The sequence below is a fragment of the Rhinatrema bivittatum genome, chromosome 16, assembly GCF_901001135.1.
Source record: "Rhinatrema bivittatum chromosome 16, aRhiBiv1.1, whole genome shotgun sequence".
Taxonomy (NCBI): Eukaryota; Metazoa; Chordata; class Amphibia; order Gymnophiona; family Rhinatrematidae; genus Rhinatrema; species Rhinatrema bivittatum.
In genome coordinates this window covers 973,422-988,344 of record NC_042630.1, presented here as the reverse complement: position 1 = coordinate 988,344, position 14,923 = coordinate 973,422, and the positions used below count along the sequence as shown (strand labels likewise).

General features: G+C 46.3%; 1 protein-coding gene across 1 annotated transcript; it reads left to right on the top strand.

The window, feature by feature from the left end:
- Window positions 1-256: 256 nt before the first annotated feature.
- On the top strand, window positions 257-4,297 carry PIANP (PILR alpha associated neural protein). Its single transcript, XM_029581287.1, has 4 exons — window positions 257-327; window positions 1,072-1,547; window positions 3,834-3,915; window positions 4,069-4,297. Exons 1-4 carry the CDS (start codon window positions 257-259, stop codon window positions 4,295-4,297), a joined length of 858 nt encoding a protein of 285 aa, XP_029437147.1.
- Window positions 4,298-14,923: the final 10,626 nt, after the last annotated feature.

Sequence of the window (14,923 nt, the reverse complement as noted above, 5' to 3'; positions counted from 1 at the left end):
AGCAGGAAGCAGTGTAGGAAATGGTGCAGGAGCACTGGCTCTGGGGGAGCTCACAGCTCCTGCAGTCCCAGCCTCTCCCAGCAGGAAGCAGTGTAGGAAATGGTGCAGGAGCACTGGCTCTGGGGGAGCTCACAGCTCCTGCAGTCCCAGCCTCTCCCAGCAGGAGGCAGTGTAGGAAATGGTGCAGGAGCACCGGCTCTGGGGAGCTCACAGCTCCTGCAGTCCCAGCCTCTCCCAGCAGGAAGCAGTGTAGGAAATGGTGCAGGAGCACTGGCTCTGGGGAGCTCACAGCTCCTACAGTCCCAGCCTCTCCCAGCAGGAAGCAGTGTAGGAAATGGTGCAGGAGCACCGGCTCTGGGGAGCTCACAGCTCCTGCAGTCCCAGCCTCTCCCAGCAGGAAGCAGTGTAGGGAATGGTGCAGGAGCACTGGCTCTGGGGGAGCTCACAGCTCCTGCAGTCCCAGCCTCTCCCAGCAGGAGGCAGTGTAGGGAATGGTGCAGGAGCACTGGCTCTGGGGAGCTCACAGCTCCTGCAGTCCCAGCCTCTCCCAGCAGGAAGCAGTGTAGGAAATGGTGCAGGAGCACTGGCTCTGGGGAGCTCACAGCTCCTGCAGTCCCAGCCTCTCCCAGCAGGAGGCAGTGTAGGGAATGGTGCAGGAGCACGGGCTCTGGGGAGCTCACAGCTCCTGCAGTCCCAGCCTCTCCCAGCAGGAGGCAGTGTAGGAAATGGTGCAGGAGCACCGGCTCTGGGGAGCTCACAGCTCCTGCAGTCCCAGCCTCTCCCAGCAGGATGTGCTCCACAGAATGGTGTAGGAGCGCTGGGTGTGGGGAAATAAGAGATAGTGATGCTGTAGGAATGGCACAGGAGAACTGGCTGTGCAGGTGGTGAGAGAGGAAGGGAATTTACACTTTCTGCAGTGCCAGCCTCATACAGTAGGAGACACTGTCACATACAACTGGTGATTTCTGTTTCATCTCTCAGGGTCACAGCTCGGTGCTGTCACAGCTGGATGTTGCTCAGTCCATTCCAAATCTGGACACTGCTCCTTTCTGTCTTTCTTGCTGTGGCTAGTACTTTGAGTGCACCTGTGGCAAGCTTCCAGGGATTTCTCCATACGTCCAGTGCTGCAGCCACTTCTGGGAGATCACGCACTGTACAGGGACGGCCACTGGAGCTGAGCACGGGACCCCTCTGGGAGCAGAAATGGCATATTGCACACTCCTCCAGCCTGCAGGCTCGCAGGAAGCGGCAGGGACTGCGGCCGGCACCAGGGCAGCATCCAGTCACCCCAGCGGGGTATGAAGAAGGCCTACCCTCATCCCAGTACCCCTGGGCTATCATGTGGGGACCCACAGTGGCAGACGAGGAGGATGTGGATCCAAGCTCTGCGGACACTGGCTCCTTCCACCCAGATTACAGATCTGTCCTCCGCCACGGCACAATCACGCCCCTCCCAGACTCCCACCCTCGACATCAAGGCGATGATGTGAACCTGAGAGAGACTCCAGCAACTCTCCAACCTTTCCTCTTTGGTCCCAGGACAGAGGGTAATTTTGAGATCCAGATGTGCCTCACCCACCATCAGAATTTCCCCCCATGTCACATACTTCAGAGATGCAGCCATTCCACCTCAAAACCCACCCCTTCTCCGTTCCCCTCACTGCCGACATCCCACAACTCCCCAGAATTTCCATCCACCCGCAGATACCCCCAGAGCGTCCATCTCCCTCCCTCGCACCCCAACAGCTTCCCCTATTCCCCTGGAAGGGAGCCATCTCCCTCCCATCGTACTCATTCAGTTTCAGATAACGTTCTTGGCATGAATTTATATGCATTGCAAAGTAATATACAGAATGATTAAAATTAAAAGGTCAGGAAAGATTAGAAAGCCATAAGTCAAGTGAAGGTGCAGGTTACGGGGCCTACAATATCAGGGTCAAGCCTCAGGTTTTGATGCTGGTCCATATTGTCCCTGATCAACTTTCATTTCTGGCCCGGGGCCAGGATCCCACAGACTCTGCTGCTCTCGCTGCTCTCGCTGCTGTTTCTCCTCTTTCCCCCAGGATTAGACGCAGTTTTTCCTGCTACTTCTTTTGTGGGAAGTCTGTGATTTTTTCTCTCAGCTTTTGGACATTTGCCTGTATTTCTCCAGTGTTGCATTGCATACAGAATCTGTCTTCTTTGAGTTTCCAGTTTAGGTTTTCCCTGCATCTTTCTCTTTGTAGTCTGTGGTTATTTAGTTTGTATTTGTGAGGGTCTGCCTGTATTTCTTTATTGCATTGTAAGGTATTTAGCTAGCATTTATTTTCTGCATAGGGATCAGTTGCAGTCCGGCTGGTTCTATTTTTCCAATAGGAGGTTTAGTGATGTTCTAGGGCACATTGCAATATTTGCATTGCTGACTTTTCATATGTTGGGTTGTAATTGTTTGAGTTCTGGGTGTTAGCTCTGTATTGGTGAGGCAGGTTTGCTACACAGGTGCCAAGTGGGTTTTTTTTTCCCAGGATGCTATGTTACTTCAGAGAGCCTGGTAGAGGGGGCAGTTTCTGGCATATTCTGAATATTCTGTTTTGCATGTTGATGTAGAGGGGGCAGTTTCTGGCATATTCTGAATATTCTGTTTTGCATGTTGATGTAGAGGGGGCAGTTTCTGGCATATTCTGAATATTCTGTTTTGCATGTTGATGTAGAGGGGGCAGTTTCTGGCATATTCTGAATATTCTGTTTTGCATGTTGATGTGCAAAGCTTCCTCATCCAGCTTGCCCCTTTTCCATTCCACACTGGGAGGACCTGTCTCCTTCCCTCATTCTGTCCCACCCACAAAACTCTCCTCCTTCTCACTCCCAGAGTGACCCCTGTGACTCACATTGGGTGGTGCTGTATGCCTCCCAAAATCTCTCCCAATCTCCTGCAACTGGAAGGGGCATTTTCACCCCTCTTCCCAGATCTCCCCATTCTATCCCATACTGGGTTGGGTCTGTTTCCAAGAACTCCCCAACTCCCATTCCTCTCACTAGAGAAGAAATGGACTTTTTTTGTAGTGAGAAAAAGAACAATATTTTATGTGAAAGGACTTGTTACCTGCAAAGCCTGCCAGCTGATCAGGGATCAATATCTATTACTGTCAGAGCAGCTGCTGCTGAGGATATTAAATTCAGAATTATTTCCTGTGGAAGCAGAGTTTAGTGTGGGCGCTCCATGCTATAGACATCTTTCATTCATTCACTATGTAATGCACAGCATATGGAGACCTGCACAACCCCTCCCTGTGCACTGCACACAGAGACCCGTACAACCTGCTTAGTTACAAGGCTGAGAAATTTCTTTACCAGTCATACAACCTGAGAGGAATTTCTTCACACAAATGAACTGTAACTGGCATTACCTATCCTAGAGGTAGGTTACCCAAATCTTTATACAAACCCCTCCCTGTGCACTACACACTGAGCCCTGCACAACCTCTCCCTATGCTCTGCACACTGAAACCTATTCAACCCTTCCCCATGCACTGCATACAGAGACCTGCACAACCCATCCCTGTGTACTTCATCCCATCCCCGTGCGCTGCACACTGAGATCTGCACAAGCCCCTGCCTGTGTACTGCAAACTCACTGCTGCATAACCCCTCCCTGTACACTGCCCAAGCCCTCCCATGCACTGCACACTGTGACATGCACAGGCCCTCCTCGTGCACTGCACACTGAGACCTACTCAACCCTTCCCCATGCACTGCATACTGAGACCTGCACAACTCATCCCCATGCACTGCACACTAGGACCTGCGTGGACCATCCCTCGGTGCTTGCACTGACCACTTTTCTTTCTCCCCAGGTGCAGATCCCCAGCTCTATGTCACAATCTCCATCTCTATTATTATTGTTCTTGTTGCCACTGGAATTATTCTCAAATTCTGGTAAGTTCCAGCTCCCTCAATTCTACTTATAGTGAAACTCCTGACAGAGGTCCACCGGAGTGTGAATTCTGACACTGGTCTGTGGGTTTGCATGGATGTGTGAGTCCTGTTCCTATTAGTGTCACTCTGCTTTACCCTATTTCTTGACTTCAGCTGGGACCGGAACCAGAAGCGGCGTCCCCATAGTGTCCAGCAGAACCCGCTGCATCAGGAGGAGAGCCAGCAGCCACTCACAGATCTGTCTCCTGGGAGCATTGCCGGCTTCAGCCCATACAGCGATTCCCCCCGGGATACGCCTGAGAATGAGGGAGCACCAGCACTCAGAGGCGGAATAAAATCAGAACCTATTGGCAGCAGTGGTGCATTCCACTGGATCCAGTGAGACTCTGGGAAACAGATCCCCAGGAAAGAAAGAGACAGGCAGAGATTTCTCCTGAAAAACCTTGCTCTCTCTGCCTCAGTCTGTCTCTCCCTCCCCCTCTCTCTGAATAAAGATACTGCTGGTTACCTGTGATAAGACTGCAAGACAGTGTGACATATGGGAGTGGGCAATGACTGCCTCCTTTCGGCTTGAAGGGCGCACAAGGGAGGCATGCATGCCAGAAGGAGATGCCCCAGCGCAAAGGGCATCTAATGCCCTCTGTGAAAACAGGATCCAATCGAATCTGCAGTCGCATGTGGTCAATTGCGAGATTCTGTGCTGTGTCCCCCTCATCACCGTCACGGTCTGTCTGTTTATGCTCCGTTCTCCCTCTCTGTCATCCTCTCTCTCTCTTTCAGATTCAGGAGACTTATTGCTCTGACAATTTGTACATTTCTTTCCAAAACATTACAGAAAGGGCTAGGATTTTAGTAGAACACCTAACTGCCACGCTATATGCAAGTCCAGCTGATATTCCATGGAAGATCTCTGCGCGCTTGTTATGCAGATGTGTACAGCAATTTTGGCCAACACCTGTGGGAGCAGAGACGTTGGGAGCCCAGCACCCTGCACCTCTTTTCCTGTTCTCTGGACTCAGTGTCCCTGAAGAGCCGGCCAATGTGAGGGCTCGAGGCTTTCAGAATTATGGGGATTTTGGCCGACATCCATGGGGGAGGGAGGGCAGCGCTGGTGGGGTCACCGCCCTTCTGGGAACTTCCCCCACCCCAGTACAGTGAGGGGAGAAATGAGTCTTTTTTTTGTTTTTGCAAAAGATTAACATTGGTTTACATTCTTCAAATCGTTATACACTTTCTTCTGGAGTCCCTCAAGGCTCTTCCCTTTCACCAATTCTTTTTAACATCTGTCACTTACTCTCTGCTCTTGATATTCAATTTAAAATAGATGCTGAAGACATCCAGTTTTTTGTTCCATACAAATCCTCCTGGTCAGACACACTTTCCACTGTCGCCTTGTATATAAACACCATCAATAGTTGGCTGTCTCATAACCGTCAAATTAAATCCCAATAAAACAGAAATCGTCTATCATCAATTGCAAACCCTTCTAATGGACCAGCATCTCATTTGCTATTAAATGTTACCCCCATACCCATCCTACCTCAAGCTAGAAATGTAGGTGTATTACTAAATTTGGATTTTTCTTTAACATTTAGGGAGATGTGTTGTGATAAAAATTCCTTTTTTAAATCACATATGTTCAAGCACTTATGTCCTCTTCTGTGACTTTCGGACTGTTCTTCAATTTCTAATTTTCTCCTATTGTAACGCGCTTTACTTAGGTCTTCCAGACAAACAAACAAATAAATAAATAAATCCGACCTTTACAGCTGATACAAAATGCAGCCGTTCGTATCTTACTTGGTTCACCATCATGTTTCACCAATTTTATTTTCTCTGCATTTGCTACCCATCAAATTCAGAATTCTTTACAAGATACTAACCATTATTCATTCTCTTACATAATCCATCCTCAATCTGGCTTCAAATATACAAGCCAACTAGACATCTAAGATCACTAAACAAAAGCTTACTAGATGTTCCATCTATTCGATTGGCCAGATTAGACATTACTGGGTAAAGATCACTAAACAAAAGCTTACTAGATGATCCATCTATTCGATTGGCCAGTTTAGACATTACTGGGTAAAGATCACTAAACAAAAGCTTACTAGATGATCCATCTATTCGATTGGCCAGTTTAGACATTACTGGGTAAAGATCACTCAACAAAAGCTTACTAGATGATCCGTCTATTCGATTGGCCAGATTAGACATTACTGGGTAAAGATCACTAAACAAAAGCTTACTAGATGATCCATCTATTCGATTGGCCAGTTTAGACATTACTGGGTAAAGATCACTAAACAAAAGCTTACTAGATGATCCGTCTATTCGATTGGCCAGTTTAGACATTACTGGGTAAAGATCACTAAACAAAAGCTTACTAGATGATCCGTCTATTCGATTGGCCAGATTAGACATTACTGGGTAAAGATCACTAAACAAAAGCTTACTAGATGATCCATCTATTCGATTGGCCAGTTTAGACATTACTGGGTAAAGATCACTCAACAAAAGCTTACTAGATGATCCGTCTATTCGATTGGCCAGTTTAGACATTACTGGGTAAAGATCACTAAACAAAAGCTTACTAGATGATCCGTCTATTCGATTGGCCAGTTTAGACATTACTGTGTAAAGATCACTAAACAAAAGCTTACTAGATGATCCGTCTATTCAATTGGCCAGTTTAGACATAACTGGGTAAAGATCACCAAACAAAAGCTTACTAGATGATCCATCTATTCGATTGGTCAGATTAGACATTACTGGGTAAAGATCACTCAACAAAAGCTTACTAGATGATCCGTCTATTCGATTGGCCAGTTTAGACATTACTGTGTAAAGATCACTAAACAAAAGCTTACTAGATGATCCGTCTATTCGATTGGCCAGATTAGAACTTACTGGGTAAAGATCAGGGTGAGGGGGGCAGTAAAGATCAGGGTGAGGGGGGCAGTGATACAATTCAGGTGGTAGTGGGTAGAGGGAGATATAATATGGGGTTTTAGGTGTTCAGATTAAATCTCAATATGGCAAATTTCTGCTACCCCCACCCTATAGGAGTGGCTGAGTTGCATGCTAAGCAAAAGGTTCCTGTGATTCTGCTGCTGGGATTAATACTATATTGGTAAATTTCTGCTACCCCCACCCTATAGGAGTGGCTGAGTTGCATGCTAAGCAAAAGGTTCCTGTGATTTTGCAGCTGGGATTAATGCTATATTGATAAATTTCTGCTACCCCCACCCTATAGGAGTGGCTGAGTTGCATGCTAAGCAAAAGGTTCCTGTGATTCTGCTGCTGGCATTAATGCTATATTGGTAAATTTCTGCTACCCCCACCCTATAGGAGTGGCTGAGTTGCATGCTAAGCAAAAGGTTCCTGTGATTTTGCGGCTGGGATTAATGCTATATTGGTAAATTTCTGCTACCACCACCCTATAGGAGTGGCTGAGTTGCATGCTAAGCAAAAGGTTCCTGTGATTCTGCTGCTGGCATTAATGCTATATTGGTAAGTGCCAGGTGTGTTACAGAGAAAAGCAACCATCACTGAAGACTTGATCCAAGGTAATGCTGTGGGTTTGGTTTGCATTATTGAGACAGAGCTGTCTGATTCAAAGAGGGTATTGCTTTTTCAACTCTTCTCTCTAGGTTTTTACATTTTATGTTTACCCATAATGGGAATTCATGGAAAAAATCTATTGCTGTTCAAGATAATCAAAAGTCAGCCTGGAGGTAGCAGACCTGTATAACCATGGCTGAGGCCAAACGTCATTCCTGCTCTGATGCAGCCCTGAATAGTCAGACATCTGATTAGAAGAGGAATCAGTGTGTGGCTCCATGAACCCTTCATCGACTGGTATCCAGAATCATTGTTAGCAGAAGGGAAAAGCCTGATGGGATCCAGGATAACGCACTGAGAAATATCTGCTAATAACCCCTGCAGGATGAATGAGGACCAGCCCTAAGAGGTCCTGGAGAATAGAAGAACGCAGAGCGCTTTCTGGGGGACCTGACAGATAGTACTGCACCCCTGATCTCTTTTTAGGGAAGAGGCAAAAACCTGTGGCTGGCTGAAGTCCCCCTGAGAGTTATCTGACCATCCAGAGCTGTGAGGGAGCACACAGAGTACACGGCAGCTAAACCCACTGTCCTGGAAGGGAGGGAGCTGCCGAGAGCCTCTGAAACTGCCCCCTCCACCAGGGCAGTACTCGGGGTGGAAAAGGGCTTCTGATATGCATCCTTAGCTAGCCTTTGGTCCCAAAACTTCCAGGACTACTTCAAAAGACAGTTCATCTCTTAGATACAGCGTAAAGCAGTACAAGCCTGAGATTTGCTCTGTGGGAGATCTGACCAGAGGCGTTTGTAGCATCACTTCCCTCACCAGCCATGGATCCATCCAGGAGCTGCAGGACCTCACACGGGGAGATTTAAGACCAGCCCCCTCGGTACACTGTAACCTGCAGGGAAGGTCACCACTGCCTCTTCTGAGGGTTGCTGGACCCAACACGGGAGGACCTGAGTCACAAAGCCATTGCATATAGCTGCCTGGGGAGAGAGGCTAGAGAAAAAAAACCCAAGATGCAGTTTCTTGGTCATGGGGCATTCTGAATGGTTCTTCCATCCATCAATTGTGGTCTTAAAAGATAATGACAACCCCCTAGGTGATCCAACATCATATCCTTTCTTTTCCTGGGAAGGGGCTATAGATATCTTATTGTCTTTCCCATCTTACGGTTGGAACCAGGAGTCTTATAGTGAGGAGATCTCATCTCCTACAGTCAGATGCAGCAGGAAGCTCTCGGGGAAGGGGGGAATATGGGATACCTCTTCAGGTTACTGCCTCTCATTGCTCATCCGACAGCTGCAGAAGGTCATGCCCCAGAATTAAGGGTCACCAGCTTCTCCCTACTGAACAGCCTCTCCACTAAGGCCTTATATCTCCTTCTGAGGAGGGGGATTGCCCCCCGTCTGCTGAACTAGCTACCTTCCCCCTGCTCTTATCCAGCCGGGGTAGTGCTCTAGCACCCACCCACATGTTGCCAGAGATCACCCACAGTTCTATGCGGGCACATGGATAAGGGCAAGAAGAGCTTAAGGAGAAATTCAAATATGCTGCCTAAGCAGGACCACCCTGGGACATTTTTTTTTTTATTATTATAGGCTGCAGCAATCTTCAGCCTCACAAGTCTAATTTGACCTTAAAAGACCTTCTGGGGAGCTTCATTTATGTATCAGGGAAGAGAGGCATTTCTGCAGGCTGTTCCCTCCATCACTCAGCAATCAGAAAGGGCGGGAGGAGATGCAGCACGCATGAGCGCTTACCTGCTGAACTAATAACTCGAGCTGCACAAGCTCTGCCCTGCCTGAGGGAAAATGTTGCTGCCATCTCACACTTCCCTGCTCAACTATAAGAGCTAAAGAACTTGGCAAGCTTAATTTATTATTCATTTTTGGCATGAAGCAGCAGTAAAATGATCACTGACCTTGCCAAAACGGGCACGCTGACCAGACCCTGTTCCTTGTGTGCTACAGCGCTGCCTTCTACCATAGAGGCCAGGGCTTGATGTAGGGAACCCACCCAGGGCAGGGTGCTGATCCCCCATGGATTACACCCACCTGCCTGGTGCCTGCCTACTCACACCCACTGACATGCTGTGCCTCCCTTCTTTTTCAGCCTTATCGGAAGCCAGCAGAGGGAAGGAGAGTGCTCACCTCAGACCCCCTAACCAAGTCCAAATCCAGCACAGCACCACAGGAGGCAGTCCAGGGAAAAGGCTGTGCTGCAAGCCTTTTTTTTTTTAATAAACTTTACTGCCTTCTCTGTTGCTCTCCCAGAACAGATAGTGTGTGTGCTTCAAGTAGCTCTGGCTGCCAGACCCTCCAAGGAATCAAAGTCACCTGGGACCACCCGTGTTTGACTCATCAGGTGGTAACTCGGGCCCCAAATTAATTTGCTCCCAAGGGGGAAGGGAGAATCAGTCCCACCAGGATCATTGCCTGGAACACCCCAAGACTTGGCCTATGCTCCACCAGGAACCTGGGTCTAACGCGCTCTAGGGAGCAGCTTATGCACAGCTGCAGCACCAGTCCACAACTCTGCACCATCTGCTGGAGACAGAGAAACACTGAAAAGCTGAAGGCAGCACCTGACTCCTATAGGGGGAGTGAAATCAGCTTTAAACTTTTTTTGGTCTCCATCTGCTGGAGACAGAGAAACACTGAAAAGCTGAAGGCAGCACCTGACTCCTATAGGTGGAGTGAAATCAGCTTTAAACTTTTTTTGGTCTCCATCTGCTGGAGACAGAGAAACACTGAAAAGCTGAAGGCAGCACCTGACTCCTATAGGGGGACTGAAATCAGCTTTAAACTTTTTTTGGTCTCCATCTGCTGGAGACAGAGAAACACTGAAAAGCTGAAGGCAGCACCTAACTCCTATAGGGGGAGTGAAATCAGCTTTAAACTTTTTTTGGTCTCCATCTGCTGGAGACAAAGAAACACTGAGCTGAAGGCAGCACCAGACCCAGTGAGCTTTGTGGTTTTTTTTCTATGTCTCCATCTGCTGGCACGGGGCACATAACTCATGTGTCTGGACTGGTCTGGCAGGAGGAAAGGAAAGAGCATATAGGTTCTTTTTCTTTTTTTAATATTTTTATTGGTGATTTACACAGTATTACAATTCAAACATAAGGCATAGAAAATATCACCATAGAGTACAAATTTAGTTACAAAACTGATCCCACCCCCACCCATACCAACTGAATAGAGTCATGTGGTATAAAGAGTGAAATATTCAGAAGTCTCGAATTCACACACTCTGACAAACTCCAGAATCACGCCATCTCAAGTAGGCATCCCAGGTGTGGTGGAATGACTGAAGGTTGTGCTGTTTATCTGCTGTAATTTTGTACATTGTATATACATTATCCAATTTTCACAAAACAGCTGAAAACTGTGGGTCGTGAGGAGTTTTCCATGTGCTGGCGATCTCCATTCGTAGAGCTATACAAGCTTGTAGGCAGAACGAATGCACTGTCATCATATCGTGTCCTTCCGTGTTGTGTAATAATGCAAAGTCCATAGACAGTTCAATTTGTGTAGCTAATATAACTGAAAGCATATCTTGCAATCGAGTCCATAAAGGTACAACACATGCCCCCAACCTCCTCACAACCCCTCCAGCATAGGCCAGTGTTACTAGATATCAAATTACATCGTCTCTCAGGAGTAAGGGACCAACGATAAAGTACCCATTCTCTACTATGTTTGATGAGACTGAAGCTTTGAAGAAAGATATGGGACCATGTGTCCGGCTCAATGGTGAAAGGTAGATCAAGTGTCCATTTTTTAATAAAGGAAGGCGGTGAAAAGAGAGGTCCATTAAGCAATTTGTATATTTTAGAAATTAACTTTTTAGCAACATAGGGGGCAGAACAGAATTCCTCAAACAGGGTTTTATCTGAAATCATCAAAGAAGAGAGATATATGCCCCTATAGAAATGGGACAGTTGATTATAAGCCATGAGTTCTTGCTAAGATAAGCCATAGTCTCTGCATAAAGATGTAAAGGGGATTCATTTATTACCTTCCCATTTTTGTTCTGAGTGAGTCCAATATCCTTCCAGGTCATGAATGGTACAAACGTTTTGTTATGAAAGAGATTAGTGAGATAGAAATAGCTCTTTCCGCCAACCAGTTTTACCTTCCATCTGTCCCACATTTGCAGTGATTCTAGTGGTGGGCAACATATCAGGGCAGTTCCCTCCACGTTTTCCTTGGTTGCCACTGGATAGCAGTACGTGGCATGCCTGACATGTAATATTGTTCCATTTGAGCCCAATGTTTAGGTTCCCGTAGATCATGCCACACACTATCAGGGGCCGTAGTTGGGAGGCTGCATAATACCAGTGGAGATTCGGGACCCCAAGCACACCATCCAATTTAGATAGATGTAATACTTGTCTGCTGCCCCTAGGTGGTCTGCGTTCCTATATAAAGCTAAAGATTTTCCGTTGCCATTGTTGAAGCAAATCATTGGGTAACGTGATAGGAATGGATTGAAACAAGTATAATAGTTTTGGAAGTACATTCATTTTGATCGTGGCTATGCGCCCAAGCCAGGACAGAGGCAATTATGTCCATATATCCAGATCTCGAAATTTTTTTTGTACCAAGGGAATATAATTGACTTTAAATAAATCGCTGGGGTGACTTGAGAATTGGATACCCAAATACTTAATTTTTTGAGTGGCCCATCTGAAAGGATGGGAGAGGCGCAGATTATCAATTGTGGTTTGGGAGCATGTAATGTTGAGAATCTCTGATTTTTCCCAATTCACTTTAAATCCTGAAGCTTCACTAAATTTCTTAATTTCTTGTTCGATGTATGTGGGGCCCTAACCGTGAACATGATGTCATCTGCAAATAAGCAAAGTTTATATGTAGTTTCCCCCACCAGGAAGCCCTTTTTTTGATTATTCTAATGTCTTCTAATAGCCAAGGGTTCCAAAAAAAGGGCCAAATAAAGCTGGGGGTAGTGGACACCCTTGTCTGGTCCCTCTCTCCACAATGAAGTGAGGCTTATCATAAAGTTTGTGAATCCAACTGCAAAAATAAGGTCCAAATCCCATTTTTTTTAATACCCCGAATAAAAATGGGCAGTGCACCATATCAAATGCTTTTTCAGCATTGATGGATAGAAAAAGATCTTCCAACTTACTAGAATGAGCCACCCACATCAAATTCAAAAGGTTACGGATATTATCCCCTGCTAATCTCCCTGGAATAAATCCAGCTTGATCTTGATGTATAAGTTGTGTGATATATTTATTTATTCTACCTGCAAGGATTTTCGCCAATATTTTGAGGTCTAGATTTATCAATGAAATTGGCCGGTACAAACCACAGACCGCGGAATTACGGCCTGGTTTGGGAGTACCATGATACCTGCAAGATTGGCATTATTAGCGAGAGCCCCCTTCCCTTAAGAAGTTATAGACTTTCTGTAATTGTGCTACCAAATAAGGGTCATATTGTTTATAAAATCTGGCAGTGAGACCATCCGGTCCCGGAGATTTCCCAGATTTAAGAGACTGAATAGTAGATAAGATTTCCGGCGTAGTGATCTCAGCATCTAACTCTATCCTCAACTCCTCAGGTAGCGTCGACAGAGTGAGGGAATCCAGATAGGCATCCATATCGCCTTGATGGATAGACGCGTTGGCATTATATAAATTAGCATAGAAATCAAGAAATCTATTCCTGATATCTGTATTATTGGTTAAAATTGTATCACCATTCCCTTTAATTTTAGCTTATTGGCTAATATTTTCCCTGCTTTATTGCCCCCCTCAAAATAAGATTGCCTTGTCATTTGTAACCAATGGGCCATAGTCGCAGACTCTAACCTCAATAGGTCTTCCCTAGCTTTAGACAACTGTGTCAATATCCGGGGTTCTCCAGTAGCTTGGTGTATTTGTCCCAAGTCAACAATAGCATCTCTCAAGATCTGGGCTTCCCTATTATTCCTTTTCTTAACAAATGTTCCCCGTGAAATGAGCATCCCTCTAAGATAAGCCTTAAAGGCTTCCCATACCATGGGAGGAGACACTGACCCCATATCATTCCTAAGGAAGAAATCTTTGATGTTGAGGATAAGGGTCTGATTAAACTCTTTATCCATCAAGAGGGATTCATTAAGTCACCAGAATCTTATGCCTTTATCATATGAATCAAATATATTTAGACTGATAAGCTCATGATCGGACCATGATAAAGGGATTATATCAGAGTTGGAAACCTGATTAAAAAGTCCTTTATCTGCTAGGAAATAGTCAATTCGGGAGTAAGATTTATGGGCGGAGGAATAAGTAGTATATGATCTAGTATGTAGATAGCATGCTCTGCACACATCAAGTAGTTGCCATGTATCCATTAACTCCTGCAGGCTTAGTCTATGCACTAAAGAAGTGGAAACGTATCTTTTTGCGGTGTCTGAACGCGATACCCGAACCAAATTAAAATCCCCCCCTACTAACAGCTTTCCCTTGCCATGTACCAGAAGCAGGCTAGAGAGCTTATCAGCCCAGACTGAAAAAAAGAGGTGGAGGAATACTTCTAGTAGCCAAAAAAAACCTCAATCTCAGGCCCTTCAAGACCTGTCCCCACCCTAAGCTCGAAGTTGGCCTATTCAAATCCACCAACCTGCAAGTATGCCTCGTATACGCCCCCCCAGGCCTACTTGAACACGATCCCTCCCCCCTCATTGAAATAGTATCCAACAACATCAACAATGAAAAACCAGCCATTCTACTGGGAGATTTCAATCTCCACGTAGACTCCTCTCCACTCTCACCTTCCTGTGATACCATACTAGATGCCTTACATGCCATAGGCTTCTCCCAAATTATAACTACACCCACTCACAAAGCAGGGCACACCCTAGACCTTGTTTTTATCAACTCAAACATTCAGATCCCCTCTCCACCTTCATGCACCCCCGTACCATGGTCTGACCACTCCCTTATTGAAACCCACCTCTCCATCAACACAACCCCCACCCACAACCAGCCCCATAAGAACTCTTTCTCTTTCCGCAAATCCTGCTCTTCCGAAGAGCTCACCACAGCCCTCACTGACTCCTTAAACAAACTTGACTGCACATCCCCTGACACTGCACTCAACTCTTGGAGCAAACTCTCCCTGGACATAGCTAACTCATTATGCCCACTCATCACTCACAAACACTCCCCATCTCCCAACAGCAAGCCCTGGTACACTAAAGAACTACACCAAATGAAACTCACTCTCAGACAAAAAGAGAGAGCATGGAGCAAAAACCCATCGCTGCAGCTCTCCGCATCCTACAAAACATTCCTACACTCCTACCGCCTTACCATTCAAAAAACTAAACGCGACTTTTACGCCACCAAGATACACCAATACACATTCAACCCCAAGGTCCTTTTTTCTTACGTTGCAGCCCTCACCAAACCCTTTACCCCCCC

Coding starts and splice junctions, on each gene's coding strand:
- PIANP (XM_029581287.1), top strand. CDS start 257: ATGGTGCAGGAGCACTGGCTCTGGGGAGCTCACAGCTCCTACAGTCCC. Junction 328..1,071: donor CTCTCCCAGCAGGAAGCAGT/GTAGGAAATGGT, acceptor TGCTGTGGCTAG/TACTTTGAGTGCACCTGTGG. Junction 3,916..4,068: donor GGAATTATTCTCAAATTCTG/GTAAGTTCCAGC, acceptor TCTTGACTTCAG/CTGGGACCGGAACCAGAAGC.